The 19,723-nt window shown below is 38.6% G+C and overlaps 1 protein-coding gene across 1 annotated transcript in view; it reads right to left on the bottom strand.

Annotated features, from left to right (window-relative positions):
• Ankrd31 (ankyrin repeat domain 31) overlaps positions 1-19,723 on the bottom strand; it is a 148,301-nt gene that overhangs the window by 105,346 nt on the left and 23,232 nt on the right. Inside the window, exons 5-6 of the mRNA XM_040729078.1 lie at positions 12,456-12,532; positions 961-1,004 (exon numbers count right to left, since the gene is read on the bottom strand). Of these exons, the coding sequence (XP_040585012.1) occupies positions 961-1,004; positions 12,456-12,532 (121 nt within the window). The remainder of the gene's footprint in view (positions 1-960; positions 1,005-12,455; positions 12,533-19,723) is intronic.

A 19,723-nucleotide genomic window follows, 5' to 3' on the forward strand; every position in this document is an offset into this window, starting at 1 on the left:
GCCAAACCTAGTGAGATCAAGGATCTTAGATGAGAACCTACAATGGACACTTTATTAAAACAGTGTCATTCCTAACTACATTCTAAATATTTACATTTGTACATGTAATTCTCATCCCTCATCAAAGAAATCTCTCTTCGCAACAGGAGAAAGTTACAGAAAAACACAACTGATCAAATTGCAGTGAACAGAGATTATATGTACTCAGTCCCAACCAACAGATCTACAAGACAACTCCTGCACTTAAGGCTCATGGATCATTGTAGAAGAGAGGGCAGAAAGATTATAAAACCCAGAGAAACAGGAAATTTTCTGCGAGACTGTGTCTCCTAGAAATGTCAGACAATTTTCATCAAGAAGATCTGAATGAACAATGATGACACCATTGATCATGTTAACATGGAAGGTGGATAGTTTGTGGGGTCTCAGTCCTAAACAAGGAACTACAGACAACTGGGGAATGCTGAGAGTGGAAGAAATAGTATTGTCCAGGGTGGTTATCTCTGAGGTCATAAACATTACACGAACTGAGCAAGCAATACTGGTACATTTAGGAACACGCATACAGGAAAATACACACACACACACACACACACACACACACACACAAATGACTTAGAACTTTGAACTCCTGACCCTTCTGAGTGTTGAGATTACATACATACATACATACATACATACATACATACATACATACATATTTTTAAAAAAGAGGTCATGAATTTGAGAGAAAAATGAATGGAGTGCATGGGAAGGTTGGAGGGACAAAAAGGAAGGAGAAATAATGTAATTATAATTTCAAAAAGTATTTTTAAAAAGAATAGGTTTCTAGCTAATGACATGATTTAGTCTTATGACTGCCTAATGGAGAGTCTAAATGAGCTTGAAACTTCAATCAACATGATTTTTAAAAATCTAAATCCACACTCTACATAGCCAGTCTTGGCTACATAAACCAACCTTTTCTGGGTGTGGCAAATTTTCACAGTTTTCAACTTCAGGACCTAGAAAAGAGTAATATGTATTTATTATAGCAGTATTAAACCACAAAGTATGCCCTTCTCAATCATCATTTTATAATAATAAAACTTGAGCTTTCTTAAATAATTAGATATAGCAAATATTTTATAAATATACTTATTGCTATAAACTTACTATTATTTAGAAAATAATAAAATTATTTATTTCTTAGGCTGGGGATGTAGCTCAACTGGTAGACTGCTTGTCCTGGGTTTTATCCCTACTACCCCTTAAACTGGGAGTGGTAATGCCAGCCTATATTCCAATATTCAGGAGAGGGGTCAGAAGCTCAAAGTCATCCCAGGTTACACAGCGAGTCCAAAACTAACCAGGATTACATCAAACACTTTTGGTTTTCATTTCTTAAAAAATGAAATTAAATTAAAATTTTAAAAGTGAAAAAAAGAAAAAAAAGCATGTGGTATCAGAACACAGTCCAAGAATGGATTAATGTGAGAAGAATTCTGAATGCTTGTTTTGAGAAAACAAGACAATAGTCTTGTAACCTTGGTTTCTTTAAAAAAAAAAAAAACAACACAGAATTGTTCTTGGAATATGCTTTTGTGGTTTTCCGAGTTGTAGTAGATAGCAGTGAGTTTACTTCAGATTACTCTTTACAACTTGCTATTATTTGTTTATACACCTCTATGGGAAAACAAGTTTTTGCCATGTGCAGCTTGTCCTTGTGAATGTATGCAGCCTGAACTCATGAGAACTCATCTCAGGTGACCTTTCTTAACCCTCAGGGTATAAATTGCCTGATGCTCTGAATAAAGTTGGCTATTACATGAGACTTTAGTCTAACTCCTTTTTAGGCTCTGGTCCCTCAGGTTTAACCACCAATTAGAGCCATAAACAATGTGAATTCTAACAGAACTACTTGAAATTAGTTTAGCTAGGAACACACCTATTTCTGCTGCATTATTCTAAGTACTTATAACTACACAAGAAGAGTTTATCATCTCCTCTGGATAGGTAACAGAGCTAAAATGAATTCAAGCCATTTGGAGTTAGATCTGAATACCTCATGTAGGGCCAAGAGGAATCATCTAGACTCTATCCAACTCTATTACCTGCTCTCAGCCTAGCTCCTCTAAGAGCAGCTGGATCAAAGCAATTGACACCAAGTTAGTTGAGGAAACATCAAGACAAGGATGCTTTTTTTTTTCTACTACTCCACATCCCTTCTGTCTTCTACTTTCATTTTGTTAACCAAGCACCAAGTAATCTGATATAATTAAGTAAAATTCACAACTCACTGATGCTTCAAGCAGTATTTGAGTCTCTTGGTATCTTTTGACTATAGATAAATCTCTAATTATTTGCTGAATCTTAGAATGCATCTGTAGGGGGAAACTTAGGTCTGCGCCATTAGTCACATGGTAGTCTAGAGGTGCATACAAATGTGGTAATGATGGGGTGGTCGGCGCACCTAACCACACCTACTTTGGACGTGACTAGAGACCCAAAAGGATGTGGTCATGATAGGGCGGTGAACTACTCCACTAGTCAGGCACACTTTTGGGCATGGCTAGAGGCGTGTACCGAGGTAGGAATAAAAAACTGAGCAGCAGAGCCTCTCACTCTTTTCGGTTTCCGGTTCCGTGGGGGGGGGAGGGGGGAACTACTTGATCCATCTGGTTGCCCATTTTCTCTTGTGAGTAACTTCTACAATAAACAGTTACCTATACCCTCAACAAGTGTGCCTTTCATCGTTACAGCCACATGCATCCTTGCAGGCAACACTGGTTTACAGGAAAGAAACTCAGCATAAACATACCTGCTAAACTTTACACCATCCAAAAATCTCAGGGTTTTTTCTTTTTCTTTTTTTTTTTTTTTAAAGCAGGGGAGGCAGATAATGTGGGAAGTGGTTGTTACCTCCTCAGTACTGGAATTAAAGCATGTGTCAAATCCACCTTCATTTGTTTTCCATGTGTATGGGTATTTTGCATGCATGTATGTGTGTCTATATATAATGTACATGACTGGAATCTGCAGAGACCAGAAAAGCTGTCAGATCTCCCTGTAACTAGAGTTACAGATGGTTGTGATTGTTGGGAATTGTACCTGTGCACTCTGGAAGAGTATCAAGTGCTGTTAACCACCACCCATCTCTCTAGTCCCAAATTTAGCTTTTTTACTGGGTTTCTGGGGATCAAACTCAAGTCCCCATACTTAAACAACAAGCACTTTGCCACTGAGTCCCAACAGAAAACATCTTATAATAAAGATAAAGAACACACAACTACAATGGTTTCAAAACTTATCAATTATCTTCAACATATTCTGAAGCAACAATATTTAGTGTGATTCACTCTTGTTTATTTCTATTTATGTTGCTGAAACTTATTAATATTAAAGTAATATTTACTTTGAACCTGTTATACCATGAGGGCATGAAAAAAATAAAGGAAGTCCTGTCTCTCCCAGTACCATAGCCAAGACTTTGAAGGTCAAGAAGGTAGCACTGAAAGGCACCCACAGCCAACCCCCCTCCAAAAAAATCCACCTTCTAGTGGCACAAGACACTGTGGCTAAAGAGTGTAAGTGTTACCTTGGTCTCCTGGAAGTCAGGATCCAAGGAGTAGCACAAAAATCACACCACACAACAAACCTCACACAAGAGATTTATTGGGAAAGATTAAAGAGGGTGAATGCTTATGCTCAGAGAGAAACAGCAAAGAACTGAGTAGGAGGCAGGCTTTGCATAGGATTTCTTGGGGGCAGAGTAGGCAGAAGCCTTTGTATAGGATTTCTATGGGGGTCTGGGGTTGATGGGATTCTGTGGCCTGATCTTGGAACAAGCTCAGGGGTTGGTGAGATTTTGTGGCCTGACCATGGACTTTTTTTCCCCTGTAGGGGGGAGGTTGGCCACCTACATCTCAAGATGCTAGAAATGCCTTTGTAGCCCTTAGAGTAGTCTGAGGGTGGGGTCTAACCATTAGTACCTCAAAGGGCTTTCAGAATGGAAACCTGAACTTCCCCAGAACAGCACTCCTAGAGAAAATAAGCTTGATTATTAAGATATCAAGTTTTTCTTGGTCACTAATTCTGCCATGCAGACAGAAATACCGCAATTGGTGTTCACTGTGGATGATCAAATAGTCCATGAAGCTGTGCAACAGTAGTTCTCAGCCTTCATAATGCTGCAACCCTTTTAATACAGTTCATGTTGTGGTGACCACCAACCATGAAGTTATTTTATTGCTGCTCCATTACTGTAAACTGTTAATGTTACTAATTGTAATGTAAATATATGAATGCAACATCTGATGTGTGACTCCTGTGAAAGAGTCATTCGATCCCTGAGTTGAGAAGCACTCTTCTACAACACTGATGAGGCCAAAGCCAATACTCTGGGCAGGTTTGATACAAGGAACAGAATTATGTTTTCACTAGCCCTGGACCATGATGCTTTGAACACTGCCAAAAAGTTAGGCTCACCTACATTGAGACTAGCTAGCTAATACTATGCTTTCTCATCATAAATTCTAAATACTTACTCTGATACTCTCAGGCTTATAGAAATTGCATCAAAAAATGTCTTTGACCAACTATCCCACAGAATATGGGTTCCTGACTATCTAACTCTTACTGAGGCATGGGAACTCTTGAGGAGGATTCAAACCTGAATAACCCATTGTGTTTTCTTTCGAGACATGATTTATCTGTGTAGTTTTATAGACCAGGCTGGAAGAACTCAGAGATCCACCTATCTCTGCCTCCCAAGTGCTGAGATTAAAGGCATTTTAAAGGCATGCTCCCCCAATGTCAGTGAGGAGGCCTGGGCAACCTATGGGGCCCTGAGCAGTGGATCAGTGTTTATCCCTGGAATACAAACAGACATTGTGTGTCCATAACACAAAGAGGGATGCTCTCTCAGCCTGGACTCTTAGGGGAGTGCCTGGACCCTACCCTGAGTGAAATGACAGACTCTAGATATCCCCTATGTGGAAGGAAATGGCAATAGGGTGGGAGGCTGGAGGAATGGTGGGGGGATGCGGGAGGAGGGGAGGGAGAGGGAACTGGGATTGATATGTAAAACAAGCTATTTACAATTAAAATAATAAAAAACAAAAACACAAACAAAAAACAAAACAAACAAAAAAAGGTGTGTTCCACCACTGGCCAGGTAAATAGCCCATTTTCTAGTTTGACTTATAACAGTTTGAAATGAAGTGACCAGCCCCTTGCCCCCATCCCCCATTTTAGCAGCCATTACAGGCTAACATGTGCTTGCATGACATTACTATTCCTGTCCTGGTCACTAGGAGGTCAGATGCCCTCCGTGTGGCAAGGAACCAATCAGAAGTTAGCTGGTGGAGCTGTGCTTTACGGCTCTGGATGTGCTTTATGGACAAGTGCAGTGAAATGCAGAGCATAGCAACTGCCCTGGGAGGGCCTATGGGCCATAACAACCAGTTGACCAATCAACACAGGGCAGGTCGGCCAAACCTGGAAGCGCGCCAGTCCTGAGACTGATGCATACCCCTAGACACATGCCTTAAGATGCCCTATAAAATCCTTGCCTCATGGTTTCTCGAGGTCTTTCTCCAGCCATCTGCTGAGGTGAATGGATGAAAGGCCTGAGACAATGGGGATAGCTCATTAAACAACTACAATAAAAGACTCTCTGCTTTTGCATCAAAATGGGACTCTTGATGATTTTGGGGTTCAGAATTTAGGCACAACAGAACTTCAAAAAGATTTCTTTTTTTGTAACTTAACATTTTGTCTCAAAATCTTTAAGTTTTATTTGATCACTGTTAGAAAAGCCTCTCTCATACCACTTGCCAACTCTGGGATCTCTTGGCTTGGGGAGTGCGGGCAGGTCAACTCCCTTCTATTCACCAAGCAACCAAGAGTCTGCTGATGGCACTGTGCTAATCCAGCTCCCACCCACCAGGAGAGGGAGAATCTCAGACCTGCCTGCACCCACCATGAGGCCCATCAGAATACTAGATCAGCTAGCACCCACCACAAAAGAACCTTGGACCTGTACCCACTGGGAGAGAAAGAGACCCCACCTGTACCCACTGGGAGAGAAAGAGACCCCACCTGTACCCACTGGGAGAGAAAGAGACCCCACCTGTACCCACTGGGAGAGAAAGAGACCCCACCTGTACCCACTGGGAGAGAAAGAGACCCCACCTGTACCCACTGGGAGAGAAAGAGACCCCACCTGTACCCACTGGGAGAGAAAGAGACCCCACCTGTATCCACTGGGAGAGAAAGAGACCCCACCTGTACCCACTGGGAGAGAAAGAGACCCCACCTGTATCCACTGGGAGAGAAAGAGACCCCACCTGTATCCACTGGGAGAGAAAGAGACCCCACCTGTATCCACTGGAAGAAGGGATGGGAAGACGAAAATATAAAAACACATTCAACAACAGAAAAATGATACCACAGAGTCTAGCAAGACCTGAACATCCAAACACAGATGAAGGAGAAGAGAATGACATTAAAAACAACTTCATGAAGATGATAGAGACACTAAAAGAAGAAGTGAGAAAATCCTTTAAAGAAATGGAAGAAAAGACAAACCAAAAATTGCAAAAAATAATTCAAACAGTGCAAAGTTTGAAAGATGAAATAGAAACAATAGAAGAGCACAGTCGGAAGGAATGCTGTAATTAGAAAGGTGGCTAAATGACCAGGAACTACAGATGCAACCATAACCAACAGAATACAAGAGTTGGAGGAGAGAATCTCAAGTATTGAAGATACGCTGGAAAAGTATATTCATAGACCAAGGAAAATCTTAAGTCCAACAAATCCCTAACACAAAATATCCAGGATATATGGGACACCATGAAAAGACCAACCTAAGAATAATAGGTATAGAAGTAGGTAAATAAACCCACCTTAAAGGTACAGAACACATATTCAACAAAATCATAGAAGAAAACATTCCCAACCTAAAGAAAACATGGCAATGAAAGTAAAAGAAGCCTATAGAACACTAAATAAAGTGGACCAAAAAAAGTCACCTTGGAACATAATAATTAAAACACCAACATACAGAATAAAGAAAAAATGTTAAGAGCAGCAAAGGAAAAAAGGCCAAGTAACATATAAAGGCAAACCTATCAGAATCACACCTTACTTCTTCATGGAAACTCTGAAAGCCAGAAGGTCCTGGATACATATTCTACAAACACTAAGAGACCATGAATGCGAGCCCAGACTACTATACCCAACAAAGATTTCAATCATTATAGATGGAGAAAACAATATATTCCAAGACAAAATCAGATTTACACAATACTTATCCACTAATCCAGCACTACAGAAAGTCCTGGAAGGAAAACTCCAACATAAGGAAGTTAACTACAGTCACAAAAACATAGGCAATAGATAATCCCACATTACCAAAACCAAAAAGAAAAAGCAGGGTAAATCCACAAACAATAACACTAACAACAAATCCAAAACAAACAAGAATTAACAGTCAATGGTCCTTAATTTCCCTCAATATTAATGGTCTTAATTTGCCTATAAAAAGACATAGGCTTACAGAATGGATACAAAGACAGAATCCATCCTTCTGCATACAAGACACACACCTCAACTTCAAAGACAGACGTTACCTCAGAATAAAGGGTTGGGATAAGATTTTCCAATCACATGGACCCAAGAAACAAGCTGGTGTAGCTATTCTAGTATCTAACAAATTAGACTTCAAACTAAAATCAATCAAAAGAGATGAACACAGTCATTTTATAGTCATCACAGGAAAAATCCACCAGGAAGAAGTCTCAATTCTGACAATGTATGCCTGAAAAAAATGTTTGTAAAAGGAACATCACTAAAACTCAAATCACACATGTGACCTCACACAGTTATAGTGGGAGACTTCAACAACCAACTCTCACCACTAGACAGGACAACCAGACAGAAACTTAACAAAGAAACAGAGGAGCTAACAGAAATTATGACCCAATTGGGTTTAACAAGCATCTATAGAACATTCCATCCAAACACAAAAGAATATAATTTCTTTTCAACTCCACATGGAACCGTCTCTAAAATCGACCACATACTCGGCAACATAGCAAAACTCAACAGGTACAAAAAATTGGAATAACCCCTGTATCTGTTCAGACCACCATGCTTTAAAGTTAGACTTTAAACACAACACAAATTGCAGAAAACCTACAAAATCAGGGAAATTGAACAGTGCTCAATTGCACCATTCTTGGGTGAAGGAACAAATAAAAAAAGAAATTAAAGACTTCCTAGAATTCAACAAGAAAGAAGACACTACATACCCAAATTTATGGAACACTTTGAAAGCAGTACTAAGAAGAAAGTTCATAGTACTAAGTGCTCACACGAAGAAACTGGAGAATAGTCACACTAAAGTATTAACAGCACAACTAAAAGCTCTAGAACAAAAAGAAGAAGAAAAATCACCATGGAGGAGTAGACTCCAGGAAATAATTAAACTGAGGAATGAAATCAATAAAGTCCAAACAAAAACAACAACACAAAGAATCAATGTAACAAAGAGTTGGTTCTTCGAGAAAATCAACACGATAGACTAACCTTAATCCAAACTAGCCAAAAGGAAAGAGGGAACATGCAAATTAACAAAACCAGGAATGAAAAGGGGGACATAACAATTGACACGAAGGAAATCCAGAGAATTTTAGGTCATACTTTGAAAACCTGTACTCCACAAAATTCGAAAATTTAAAGGAAAAGGCCAATTTTCTGGATAGATATCACTTGCCAAAATTAAATCAAGAACAGATAAGCAATTTAAACAGACCTATAATCCCTAATTAAATAGAAGCAGTCATCAAAAGTCTCCCAACAAAAACCCAGGCCCAGAAGGCTTCAGTGCATAATTCTACCAGAAATTCAAAGAAGAGCTAACACCAATTCTCCTCATAGTGTTTCACACAAAAGAATCAGAAGGTTCATTGCCAACTCTTTTTATGAGGCTTCAATTACCTTGATACCCAAGCTACACAAAGACACAACTAAGAAAGAGAACTAGAGACCAATTTCCCTCATGAACATCGATGCAAAAATAGCAAATCAAATCCAAGAACACATCAGAAAAATCATTCACCATGATTAAGTAGGCTTCATCCCAGGAATGCAGGGATAGTTCAACATACGAAAATCCAGCAATGTAATCCACCATCTAAAGAAACTGAAAAAAAAAATCACATGATCACCTCACTAGGTACTGAAAAAGCCTTTGATAAAATCCAACACCCTTTCATGGTAAAGGTCCTGGAGATTTCAGGGATAACAGGAACATGCCTAAACATAATAAAAAGCAATATACAGTAAATCAACAGACAAACTAAATGGAGAGAAACTCAAGGCAATTCCTCTAAAATCAGGAACAAAACAAGGCTGTCCACTCTCTCCATATATCTTCAGTATTGTGCTTGAAGGTCTAGCTAGAGCAATAAGACAACAAAAGGAGATCAAGGCGATACAAAGTGGAAAGGAAGGAGTCAAACTTTCACTATTTCCCTCTACATGGGAACGTCTACAGCTGATAAACACCTTCATCAAGGTGGCAGGATACAAGATTAACTCAAAAAAAGTCAGTAGACCTATGATGTAAAGACGATAAAAGGGCTGAGAAAGAAATCAGAGAAACATCATCCTTTACAATTGCCACAAACAACATAAAATATCTTGGGGTAACGCTAACCAAACAAGTGAAAGACCTGTATAGCAAGAACTTTGAGTCTTTAAGGGAAGAAAATTAAAGAAGATAACAGAAAATGGAAAGATCTCCCATGCTCTTGGATAGGTAGGACCAACATAGTAAAAATGGCAAACTTGCCAAATATCTACAGATTCAATGCAATCCGTATCAAAACTTGGGCACAATTTTTCACAGACCTTGAAAGAACAATACTCAACCTTATATGAAAAAAAAAAGACCCAGGATAGCCAAAACAACTCTGTACAATAAAGGAACTTCTGGAGGCATCATCATCCCTGACTTCAAGCTCTATTATAGAGCTATAGTCCTGAAAACAGCTTGGTATTGGCACAAACATAAACAGATAGACCAATAGAATCGAATTGAAAACCCTGATACCAACCCACACACTTGAGCACTTGAGTTTTGACAAAGAAACTAAAATTAAACAATGGAAAAAAAGAAAGCATCTTCAACAAATGGTGCTGGCATAACTGGATGCTGGCATGCAGAAGACTGCAGATAGACCCATGTCTATCACCATGCACAAAACTTAAGTCCAAATGGATCAAAGACCTCAACATAAATCTAGCCACACTGACCCTCTTAGAAGAGAAAGTGGGAGGTACCTTTGAACAAATTGGGAGGTACCTTTGAACAAATTGGTACAGTAGACTACTTCCTGAACAAACACCAGTAGCATAGACACTTAGATCAACAATTAATAAATGGGACCTCCTAAGTGAGGAGTGATGAGCAAAGGGCTGGTGAGACCCACAAAAACAGCTGACCTGAACAAGGGGGACCTTGTGAACCCTAGACTGATAGCTGAGAGGCCAGCATGAGACTGATCCAGACCCCCTAAATTTGGGTGTCAGTGAGGAGGCCTCTGCAATCTATGGGGCCTCAGGTAGCAGATCAGTATTTACCCCTGGCATACGAACGGACTTTGGCGGCCCATTCTACATGGAGGGATGCTTTCTCAGCCTGGACACATGGGGGAGGGCCTAGACCCTGCCCTGGATGATATGACAGACTCTGGAGATCCCTCATGGAGGGCCTGGGGAGCAGAATGGGGATTGGGTGGGGGGTTTGGGGAGGCTGGGGGCAGGAATGGAGGGGAGCCAGAGGGAGCTAGGTTTGACATGTGAAACAAGCTTGTTTCTAATTTAAATAAAAAATTAAAATAAATAAATTAACTGGTTATGTACTAACCAGTTAATATTAGTGTAAACTTAAACATTCTTTTAGCATCTGATAATGACAAAGCATACTCATTTAAAGTTTTTAATTCCTATAGTAGAGCAATCTAGACTGTGGCAAAGTCTCCTTAATTGGCTTTTGGTTGTCTGTTACCTCGGGACATGGTTGGGTTTCATTTCTTATATTAATTTTATGTGTTACCACTGGTGCTATGTAAGGTTCATTCCCTTTCTTGGTATAATTTGTATTTTCTTCAATACTATCTGACTTACTCAGGCATCTTCTTTTTCTACTTATAGTGACAAAGAAAAATAAATCATACTTTATAAGCAGATACATATTTAATAAAGAAATAAAAGGGGTTGGAGTGTAGTTCAATGTCTGGTTAGTATGTGTAAGGCTTTGGATTCAATCCCAAAGCAGTAAAACATTAAAAAGAAAGACTACACATGTATTAACAAGTCCTTACTTTCAAGTCACAGAAACATTAAAGGGTCTTATTATACTCACTTTTGTCTTGAGACAAACATCTGTACATTTAAAATTTTTTATGTACTTTTTAGAAAATATACTTCCATGCACTAAAAATCATTGGGTTTCCCCCCTGTATTTAAATTGTCACAGTTTGGCTATTAGAAGCAAGAACAAATTAAGTTTTAGTTCCTTCAACACTGTCCACAGACATTTTGAAAAGGTCCTTGCTCTTCATCAATGCCATGTTTAGATATCTTTTGCTATCTTCATGCTTCAAGACAGACCAGTAATCCTGTATTTAGAATTCATGAATCCATAGCATTCATATATCATTCAATAAATGTTTATTAGAAAAAAATGAAAAATAACATGGATTAAAAACCAGGCACTAGCCGGGCATTGGTGGTGCACGCCTTAATCCCAGCACTCGGGAGGCAGAGGCAGGTGGATCTCTGTGAGTTCGAGGTCAGCCTGGTCTACAGAGCGAGTTCCAGGACAGGCTCCAAAACAATCCAGAGACACCCTGTCTCGAAAAACGAAACAAAACAAACAAAAAACAGGTACTAGAAGTACATGTATGGGTAGGTAATAGCAGAAAAAGTAATATAAAATATACATTTATAAACTTTTTATCGTGTCTTTGTGCCCATTTCTTATAATACAAGGTGTCACTGATCACTATGTATATTTATTCCACTGTGAAGCAGTAGGCAAACTATCTACTCTGAGAAGTCACTAGGTAAGATACGTGAACATTGAATGGGAAAAAATAATGAAACGGGTCTATGTGAGACATATATACATTTTACTAAGATCATGAAGAGACAAAGTAATTATTGTTCTCAAATATAAACCCTCAAAATCAGAACTGAAAACTAGATATTTATAACAATAGATACTGGCTGCAACTGCCCTATTTCTCCAAGGGGCAGTCTAATCATAATTAAATGTCAGCAACAACTTAATTCCATACTTAAAATGCATGATACACTAGCCTCATTGTAAACAAATCCGTATCAAATGAGGCCTTCTACTCTTAAAGACTATCTTGTGCACTGATGCTCACGAAGCATACCTCCAGTCTTTCTGTGGCTCCATGAAACTTCAGGGTGAGGAAACAACACAGAGAATGCTGGGGATTCTTTTCTAGTTCTAAAAAGTAAATGAACTAATTAATACAATCAGACTTTCAAATGGAAAGATTACTTGGTTACACCATTCTATTATTTTTGCAATTTACTATCAATTTGTTAAAGTGAGTCCAAAATTAGAGTGTTAAAAAGGCTAATGGATAAATTCAGAGGTATAAAAACTTAACTGGATTTGGGTTTGAAAGTGACCTAAGAGATGACTGTCTACCAAATAAGGGTGGCAAGGTCAAAGAAAATGACTTGGACACCTTCAAATATACTGCTTGGCAATAAATACACTTTAGATATAAGTATGAGTCATGTGAGAAATTTCTCAGACTCTATGCTTTTTATATTTCACAGCAAATTTAAAGACAGGGAGTAGAAATTATTGAAACAAAGGATTAAAACAAAATAAAGGTCCTGTCAAATCTGCAATTTTGGTCCTCTACTTTTGGGTATTAAAAGCTCACTGAAAAAAGCAATCAGCCAGCTATTTTATTTCTTCAGAGTAATTTACGGCATGAATAAAGGCATTTTCCTATTTAAAATGAAAAAAAAAAGTCCTCATACTTCAGGTGTTTTTTTTCAGATTTTTTAAATTTAAATTAGAAACAAGTTTGTTTTACAAGTCAATCCCAGTTCCCTCTCACTCCCCTCCTCCCCTGTCCCCAACCAATCCCCTATTCCATCCCCTTTCTACTCCCCAGAGAGGGTGAGGACTTCCATAGGGGATCATCAAAAGTCTGTCATATCATTTGGAGCAGGGCCTAGGCCCTCCCCTGTGTGTCTAGGCTGAGAGAATATCCCTCTATGTGGAGTGGGCTCCCAAAGTCCATTTGTATAGTACGGATGAATACTGATCCACTGCCAGGGAACCCATAGATTGCCCAGGCATCCTCACTGATACCCACATTCAGGAGGTCTAGGTCAGGCCTATGCTGGTTTCCCACCTATCAGTCTAGGGTCCATGAGCTCCCCTTTGTTTAGGTCAGCTGTTTCTATGGGTTTCACCAGCCTGGTCTTGACCCCTTTCCTCATCACTCCTCCCTCTCTGCAACTGGATTCCAGGAGTTCAGTTCAGTGTTTAGCTGATGGGTTTAGTTTCCATCAGCTACTAGATGAGGGCTCTAGGATGGAATATAAGGTAGTCATCAATCTTATTATCAGGGAAGCAAATTTAAGGCAGCCTCTTCACTACTGCTTAGATTGTTAGTCATCCTTGTAGAACTCTAGACATTTTCCTAATGCCAGATTTCTCTTTAAACCTATAATGGTATCTCTTTTCTTGCTCTCCTCTATTCTTCCCCTGACTCAATCTTTCTACTCCCTCATGTCCTCCTCTCCCCTCCTTTTCTCCCCTTCTCTTTCTCCTACCTCCCTCTCCCATTCCCCCATTCTTCCAATTAGCTCAGGAGATCTTGTCCCTTTTGCCTTCTCCGGGGTCCATTTATGTCTCTCTCAGGGTCCTCCTTGTTTACTAGCTTCTCTGGCAGTGTGGATTGTACGCTGGTAATCCTTTGCTCTTTGTCGAAAATCCATATATGAGTGAGTACATACCATGTTTGTCTTTTTATGACTGGGTTACCTCACTCAGGATAGTTTCTTTTAGTGCCATCCATTTGCCTGCAAATTTCAAAATTCCATTTTTTTCAGCTGAATAGTACTCCATTGTGTACCACATTTTCTCTATCCACCCTTCAGTTGAGGCGCATCTTGGATACTTCCAGGTTCTGGCTATTACAAATAATCCAGCTATGTACATAGTAGAACAGATGTCCTTGTTGTATGAATGAGCATCTTTTGGGTATATGTCTAAGAGTGGTATTGCTGGATCTTGTGGTAGACTGATTCCCATTTTCCTGAAGAATCTCCATACAGATTTCCAAAATGGATGTATGAGTTGGCACTCCCACCAACGGTGGAGGAGTGTTCCCCTTTCTCCACATTCTCTCCAGCATAAACTGTCATTGGAGTTTTTGATTTTAGCCATGTGACAGGAGCAAGATGGTATCTCAGAGTTGTTTTGATTTGCATTTCCCTGATGGCTAAGGACATTGAGCACTTTCTTAAGTATCTATCAGCCATTTTAGACTCCTCTATTGAGAACTCTCTATTTAGTTCAATACCCCACTTTTTAACTGGATTATTTGGTGTTTTGGTGACTAGCTTCTTAAGTTATTCCAAATTTTGAAGATCAGCCCTCTATCAGACGTGGGGTTGGTAAACATCTCTTCCCATTCTGTGGGCTGCTGTTTTGTCTTGTTGACTGTGTCCTTTGCCTTACAGAAGCTTCTCAGTTTCAGGAGGTCCCATTTATTAAGTGTTGATATCAGTGTCTGTACTACTGATGTTATGTTCAGAATGTGGTCTCCTGTACCAATTCATTCAAGGGTACCTCCAACTTTCTCTTCTAAGAGGTTCAGGGGGGTTGAATTTATATTGAGGTCTTTGATCCATTTGGACATAAGTTTTGTGCATGGTGATAGACATGGATCTATCTGCAGTCTTCTACATAACAATATCCAGTTATCCCAGCACCATTTGTTGAAAATGCTTTCTTTTTTCCATTGTATAATTTTAGGTTTTTTCTTCAAAAATCAGGTATTTTCAGTTTAATTCCATTGGTCAATGTGTCTATTTTTGTGCCAATACCAAGCCGTTTTCAGGACTATAGCGCTATAATAAATAGAGCTTGAAGTCAGGGATGGTGATGGCTCCGGAAGTTCCTTTATTGTACAGGGTTGTTTTGGCTATCCTGGGTCTTTTGTTTTTCCATATGATATTGATTTATTCTTTCAAGGTCTGTGAAGAATTGTGCTGGTATTTTGAGTGGAACTGCATTGAATCTGTAGATTGCTTTTGGCAAGACTGGCATTTTTACTATGTTGATCCTACCTATCCAAGACCATGGGAGATGTTTCCATTTTCTGTTATCTTATTTAATTACTTTCTTTAAAGACAAAGTTCTTGCTATATAGGTATTTCACTTATTTGGTTAACCTTACCCCCAAGATATTTATGTTGTTTGTGGCAATTGTAAAGGGTGATGTTTCTCTGATATCTTTCTCAGCCCTTTTATCATCTGTATATATTAGGCCTACTTATTTTTTTGAGTTAATCTTGTATCCTGCCACTTTGCTGAAGGTGTTTATCAGCTGTAGGAGTTCCCTGGTAGAGTTTTTGGGGTCACTTACGTAAACTATCATATAATCTGAAAATAGTCAAAGTTTGACTTCTTCCTTTCCAATGTGTATCTTGCTCTCCTTTTGTTGTTTTATTGGTCTAGCTAGAACTTCAAGCACAATACTGAAGAGATACGGAGAGAGTGAACAGCCTTGTCTTGTTCTGATTTTAGAGAATTGAAGTTGAGTTTCTCTCCATTTAGTTTGATGTTGGCTATTGGTTTACTGTATGTTGCTTTTATTATGTTTAGATATGTTCCTGTTATCCCTGATCTTTCCAGGACCTTTATCATGAAGGGGTGTTGGATTTTGTAAAAGGCTTTTTCAGCATCTAGTGAGATTATCATGTGATTTTTCTTTTTCAGTTTGCTTATATGGTAGATTACATTGCTGGCTTTTCATATATTGAACTATCCCTGCATCCTTGGGATGAAGCCTGCTTGATCCCAGTGGATGATTTCTCTGATGTATTCTTGGTTTTCATATGCCAGTATTTCATTGAGTATTTTTGCATGAATGTTCAGGAGCGATACTGTTCTGTAGTTTTTTTTTTCCCCTTAGTTGTGTCTTTGTGTGGCTTCAGTACCAAAGTAATTGTAACCTTATAAAAAGAGTTTGGCAATGAACCTTCTGCTTCTATTGTGTGGAACACTTTGAGTAGTATTGGTATTAGCTCTTCTTTGAATTTCTGGTAGCATTCTGCATGGAAGCCATCTGGCTTTTGGCTTTTTTGTTGTTGTTGTTTGGGAAAATTTTGATGATGACTGCTTCCATTTCATTAGGAGTTATAGATCTGCTTAAATTGCGTATCTCTTTTTTATTTAATTTTGGTAAGTGATATCTATCCAGAATATTTTCCATTTCCTTTAAATTTAAAAATTTAGAATTTTGTGGAGAAAATGTTTCCAAAGTTAATTCTCTAGTGTGGACTATTCTCCAGTTTCTTCATATGAGCACTCAGTGTTCTGAACTTTCCCCTTAGTACTGCTTTCAAAGTGTCCCGTAAGTTTGGGTATGTTGTGTCTTCTTTTTCATTGAATTCTGGTAAGTCTTCAATGTCTTTCTTATTTCTTCTTTGACCCAGGAATGGTGCAATTGAGCACTTTTCAATTTCCATGATTTTGTAGGTTTTCTGCAATTTATGTTGTTGTTGAATTCTAACTTTATAGCATGGTGGTCTGAACAGATACAGGGGTTATTCCAATTTTTTTTGTACCTGTTGAAGTTTGCTATGTTGCTGAGTATGTGGTCGATTTTAGAGAAGGTTCCATGTGGAGCTGAAAAGAAGGTATATTCTTTTGTGTTTGGATGGAATGTTCTATAGATGTCTGTTAAGCCCAATATGGTCATAACTTCTCTTAGCTCCTTTGTTTTTTTGTTAAGTTTCTGTCTGGTGATCCTGTCTAGTGGTGAGAGTTGGTTGTTGAAGTCTCCCACTATAACCGTGTGAGGTCTCATGTGTGATTTGAGTTTTAGTAATGTTTCTTTTACGAACATGGGTGCCTTTGTATTCGGGACATAGAGTTCAGAGTTGAGACTTCTTCCTGACGGGTTTTTCCTGTGATGAATATGAAATGACCTTTTTCATCTCTTTTGATTGATTATAGTTTGAAGTCTAATTTGTTAGATATTAGGATACCTACACCAATTTGTTTCTTGACTCCATCTGATTGGAAAATCTTATCCCAATCCTTTACTATGAGGTCAAGTCTGTCTTTGAAGTTGAAGTGTGTTTCTTGTATGCAGAAGGGTGGATATTGCCTTAATATCTATTCTGTTAGCCATTAATATTGAGGGAAATTAAGGATCACTGAGTGTTAATTCTTGTTTGTTTTGGATTTGTTGGTGGTGGTGGTATGGTGTGTGGATTTATCCTGCTTTTTCTTTTGGCTTTTGGTAAAGTGGGATTATCTATTGCCTATGTTTTTGCGACTGTAGTTAACTGCCTTAGGTTAGAGTTTTCCTTCTAGAACTTTCTGTATTAGTGGTTTGTATTGTGTAAATCTGGTTTAGTCATGGAGTATCTTTTCTTCATCTCTAGTGATTGAAAGCTTTGCTGGATATAGTAGTCTGGGCTGGCATCCTCGATCTCTTAGTGTTTCTAGAACATCTATCCAGAACATTTTGGCTTTCAGAGTTTCTATGGAGAAGTCAGGTATAATTCTGGTAGGTTTGCCTTTATATGTTGGTTGGCCTTTTTCCTTTGCTGCTTTTAATAGTTTCTTTGTTCTGTATGTTGGAGTTTTGATTATTATATGGCAGGGAACTTTTTGTGGTTCACTCAGTTTGGTGTTTTGTAAGCTTCTTGTATTTTCATTGGCATGTCTTTTCTAGGTTGGGAATGTTTTCTTCTATGATTTTGTTGAATATGTGTTCTGCACCTTTGAGGAGGGTTTCTTCACTTTCTTCTATACGTATTATTCTTAGGTTTGGTCTTTTCATGGTGTCTCATATTTCCTGGATATTTTGAATTAGGGTTTTGTTGAACTTAAGATTTTCTTTGGTGGATGAATCCATTTCTCCTAGTGTATCTTTAACGTCTGAGATTCTCTCTTCCATCTCTTGTATTTTGTTGGTTATGTTTGCATCTGTAGTTCCTGATCATTTACCCATCTTTTCTAATTCCAGCATTCCCTCAAAGTGTTTTTTCATTGTCTCTATTTCAGCATTCAACCCTTGCACTGTTTGAATTGTTTTTTTTTTTTTTGCAATTTTTGGTTTGTCTTTTCCTCCATTTCTTGAATTTTTTCCCATTTCTTTAAAGGATTTTCCCATTTCCTCTTTTAGGGTCTCTATCATCTTCATGAAGTTGTTTTTAAGGTCATTTTCTTCTGCTTCATCTGTGTTGGGATTTCAGGTCTTGCTGGTGTAGAGTCCCTAGACATCTATTGGCATCATATTGGTTTTTCTGTTGTTGAATGTGTTCCTATATTGTCGTCTTGCCATCCTTTCTTCCAGTGGGTACAGCTGTGGTCTCTTCCTCTCCTGGTGGGTACAGGACCACGGTTCTTTTCTGGTGGGTGCAAGCAGGTCCAATACCGTGATGGGTCTCACGGTGGTTGGGGTTAGGACTAGCACAGTGATGTCAGCAGACTCTTGGTTGCTTGGTGCACCTGGGCTAAGTCGACCTGCCTTTAGTCCCCAGGCCAGGAGATCCCAAAGAGGGCAAGGGAAAGTCAGGTCTGAGACAGGGGCCCAAATTCAGCTCTCCCCTGAGTGGGTGCAGGACTAGCTATTTCAGGTGTTTTAATAACAGTTTTTAATGTATTTGGCATAGCTATTTAAATCCTGAGCAAAAATAACAAATACAGCATTTTTTCCTGTTCAAACCAAAAGTGGTCAGTAGAAATTATGTTGAAAATGTTAATTAAGTGCTTCAAACAAAATGATATCTTCTGTGAGGCCAACAGGAAAGAAGGTCCAATTTGAGAAGAATAAGTTAACTGAAAACAAAATAAAACCATGGTTTGAATCAAAAGAACTTCCTTCTTTAATTATGAGAATTGTATTAAGAATTTTAAGACACAGTTTGAATACATAAAAGCCTCTCCTAAATATTAAAACTAGTTTGTTAAGTAAGACTACAAATGTCCAATCTAATACATGATTCAAGAAACCATAATAGCTATACAATAGAATTATACATAATTAAAAGCACTTTAACTGTATTGAGAGGGCAAATAAGGTTTTTTTGTTTGTTTGTTTTTTTGAGACAGGGTTTTTCTGTGTAGCTGTGGATCCTCTCCTGAAACCCACTCTATAGACCAGGCTGGCCTTGAACTCACAGAGTTGAGCCTGCCTCTACCTCTCAAGTGCTGGGATTAAAGGCATGCACCACCACTGCCCAGGGATGGCAAATAATTTTATGTACCTTTTTTAAAAAAAGAAAAGCAAAGAGACACTATTTTATCGGTGAAATTTTAAAAAATTATGCTTAAAAATCAATGATATGAGAACTATGATAAATTGTTTTCTGAAAATTTACAAACACACCCATAAAATGATCCCATCTCCATGGAAAATTTAAC

This window comes from Mesocricetus auratus, unplaced genomic scaffold (assembly GCF_017639785.1).
Source record: "Mesocricetus auratus isolate SY011 unplaced genomic scaffold, BCM_Maur_2.0 Super-Scaffold_100020, whole genome shotgun sequence".
Lineage (NCBI taxonomy): Eukaryota > Metazoa > Chordata > Mammalia > Rodentia > Cricetidae > Mesocricetus > Mesocricetus auratus.